A 3,298-nucleotide genomic window follows, 5' to 3' on the forward strand; every position below is an offset into this window, starting at 1 on the left:
GATTTTGTATCCTTGGGGAAAAAGAGATTAGGGAGTTGGAGACCCTATATCTAAAATGAAAACAACTGGGGATTTGAGGTCCTAGTTGGAAAGAATACTAGGTTATGCTAGAATCAACTAAGGAGTGGGACCCTATATTGGAAAGATTATCAGGTTATGATAGCATTAACTAGGGAGTGGGACCCTATGTTGGAAAAGTCATCGGGCTATGCCTGAAAAATCATCGGGTTTTGCCGGAAAAGTCATCGAGTTATGCCGAAAGAGTGACCGGGCTATGCCGGAAGAATCATCGGGTTATGCCAGAAAAGTTATCGGGTTATGCCGGAAGAGCCATCGGGTTATGCTGGAAGAGTAATCGGGTTATGCCGGAAAAATCATCAGGTTATGCCGGAAAAGTCATCGGGTTATGTCGGCATCAACTAGGCAGTGGGACCCTATGTTGGAAAAGTCATCGGGTTATGTCGGCATCAACTAGTGAGTGGGACCCTATATTGGAAAAGACGCAACTAGGGATTGGAGACCCTATACTACCATGATTTTGAATTTTTCTTCTTCTTTCTTTTCATTTCACTTTTCATTTTATTTAGGAGAATGAATAAAGAGTTTGGAAGGGACTTCCCTTTTTTTGGTTTAACTTTTGTTGCAGAACCAATTTGGTCTCTGCGTACTTTGCTTTTATCGCACCTGCATCTTGCGAGGTTGTTTTGGATTGCCCCTGTTTTCCTGTTTTCAAATCAAAGAGCAATTTGTCAGTTTGAAATGGTGGTTGGTTTTGTGGCCTTGATTGTTTCAATCACTTGATCTTGGCCTAGCTCTTTCAATAAAAATCTCCATTGCTCGCTGGCTCTCTGGAAATTGGTTTCATTTCTACACCCGGGGATCTTGGACTTTTTCCAACTTATTTTGCCTTTATGGGCACTTGACTTTGATTTCCTTTCTTTTCAAGAGTTTTTGACTCTGGAGCATCGGTCATTATGGCCAGTTGAGGAAAATTTGATTCACCTGCTGAAGCTGGGAGCTTTCTTGAATATTAGATTTTTCTCAAACAAAACCATGTAAAACCAATCTTTCCATCTTTTGTTTGTATTAGTTTCGGAGGAGAATTAGACCGAAAGGGATTCAAAGAAAAGTAAACAACGGACAGGACAATGAATTTAAACGAGAAGTGTCCCTTTCGGGGAAAGGAAAGAAGGACTTATCTGGAGTGCACACAGACTTCAATAGATATGACACGCTTTTTGGACTGGATACCCGATCTGTGCAAACCATACAACTCTCATAAACCCATCATAACCCATACCTCAAAATTGAGAAACCTTGCTAGTACTCTATCAGTACCAATGGTTGTAAGGGATCCCTTTTTCGATCAGTGGCGCCCTTTGTGGGTTTTCACCAACTGACCTCCTCATTTCTCTTCTCAACATCGTCTTATAGTGCTCTTTCCGAGTTTTCACTAACAAGACTCTCTCATTTTCAATTTCTCTACTTACCATCGCCTTATGGTGCCCATGTTGGTTTTCACCAATAAGACTCTCTAATTTTATTTCTGTCATTTGATTGTATCAGATCCAAGTAATCACATCCTCCAATTGCGGCCATCCGCTTTTATGGTGCCCGTGGCAAATTGCGGCCATCCGCTTTTCATCAATCAGGGTTAACTATTCTAGACGGGTCTTGACCCATTCATTATCCTCAATCTCAGCTTCAACGATGATTCGAAGAGAGGGAATTTCAACTTCTGCAGGTATTACGGCTTCAGTGCCATAAACCAATAGATAGGGTGTTGCTCGAACTGATATGTGCACAGTTGTGCGGTATCCCAATAATGCAAAAGGAAACTTTTCTGCCATTATCTAGAACTTTGAATCATTTTCCTGAGGATATTCTTGATGTTTTTGTTCGCTGCTTCAACAACACCATTAGCTTTGGGCCGATAAGGGGTAGAATTCCGATGCGCGATCTTAAATTATTTGCATACCTCCCTCATCAAATGACTGTTCAAATTTGCAGCATTGTCTGTAATGGTAGTTTTAGGAATACCAAAATGACAGATTATGTTGGAATGCATGAAGTCCACCACTGCTTTCTTGGTGACGGCTTTGAGAGTGATTGCTTCAACCCACTTTGTGAAATAGTCGATGGCAACTAAGATGAATCTGTGCCCGTTTGAAGCTTTTGGCTCGATTATCCCAATGACATCCATACCCCAAGCAACAAACGGCCACAGTGCCGACATAGGATGCAATTCTGAAGGCGGTGCATGAATCAGGTCACCATGTACCTGACATTGATGACATTTTCGGACAAAACTAAAACAATCCTTTTCCATGGTCATCCAATAATAACCTGCCCGAAGGATTTTCTTTGCAAGGACGTATACATTCATATGGGGTCCGCATACTCTTGCGTGTATTTCATTCATGATTCTTCCGATCTCTTGGGCATCCACGCATCTTAAAAGGTTCAAATCTGGAATTCTTCTATACAAGACTTCTCCGCTCAAGAAGAAACTACTGGCGAGCCTTCTGATGGTTCTCTTTTGGTCTCTACTAGCTTGTTCGGGATATTCCTTTGTTTTCAAGAATCTTTTGAGATCATGATACCATGGCTGAAGATATGGTTCCATTTCAACTGTATTGCAATAACCATGTCTTTCTCAAATTTAGATTTCCAGTGGGTCAATGTGGACATTACCTGGATACGGCAGCATTGAAGCTAAAGTGGCCAGTGCATCAGCTAACTCATTGTGGAACTGAGGGTTATACCTAAACTCGACGGATTTGAACTGTTTGCTAAGATCTTCTACATGTTGCCTATATGGAATAAGCTTGATATATCGAGCTTCCTATTCACCTTGAGCTTGTCGAATAATCAGGTCAGAATCTCCCATGATTAACAATTCTTCCACATCCTGATCGACTGCCATATTCATGCCCATAATGTAGGCTTCATTATCGGAAGTGTTGTCCGTACAAAGAAACCGAAGCTGGGTTATGGTCGGATAGTTCTTACCAGTGGACGAAATCAAAATTGGCCTAATCCCGACATCTTTAGCATTCACAGCTCCGTCGAAGAACATTTTCCAAGCATTGGTGTCTTCTGGAATTACCTCAACTGAATTTACCTCCTCGTCCGGAAAGTAAGTACTCAAGGGTTGATATTCATCATAACAAGATTCTCATCTAGGTGATCCGCCAAGGCTTGAGATTTCATTGCTGTGCGGATGACATAGACTATGTCAAACTCGGTAAGCAGGATTTGCCATTTAGCTAACCTCCCTGTGGGCATCAGTTTTTGG

General features: G+C 41.6%; 1 protein-coding gene across 1 annotated transcript; it reads right to left on the minus strand.

The window, feature by feature from the left end:
- Positions 1 to 1,658: 1,658 nt before the first annotated feature.
- On the minus strand, positions 1,659 to 3,079 carry LOC104231849 (uncharacterized). Its single transcript, XM_070148095.1, has 5 exons — positions 2,854 to 3,079; positions 2,695 to 2,802; positions 2,402 to 2,631; positions 1,979 to 2,281; positions 1,659 to 1,853 (listed from the first exon to the last, which is right to left on the minus strand). Exons 1-5 carry the CDS (start codon positions 3,077 to 3,079, stop codon positions 1,659 to 1,661), a joined length of 1,062 nt encoding a protein of 353 aa, XP_070004196.1.
- Positions 3,080 to 3,298: the final 219 nt, after the last annotated feature.

The sequence above is a fragment of the Nicotiana sylvestris genome, chromosome 6 (genome assembly GCF_000393655.2).
Source record: "Nicotiana sylvestris chromosome 6, ASM39365v2, whole genome shotgun sequence".
Classification (NCBI taxonomy): Eukaryota; Viridiplantae; Streptophyta; class Magnoliopsida; order Solanales; family Solanaceae; genus Nicotiana; species Nicotiana sylvestris.

Bases quoted from the DNA above. Each gene is read 5' to 3' on its own strand.
- LOC104231849 (XM_070148095.1), bottom strand. From the start codon at position 3,079: ATGTTCTTCGACGGAGCTGTGAATGCTAAAGATGTCGGGATTAGGCCA. The intron at 2,282-2,401 runs GTATGCGGACCC...CATCAATGTCAG, and splicing joins TGAATGAAATACACGCAAGA to GTACATGGTGACCTGATTCA. The intron at 1,854-1,978 runs GTATGCAAATAA...TCAAAGTTCTAG, and splicing joins ACAGTCATTTGATGAGGGAG to ATAATGGCAGAAAAGTTTCC.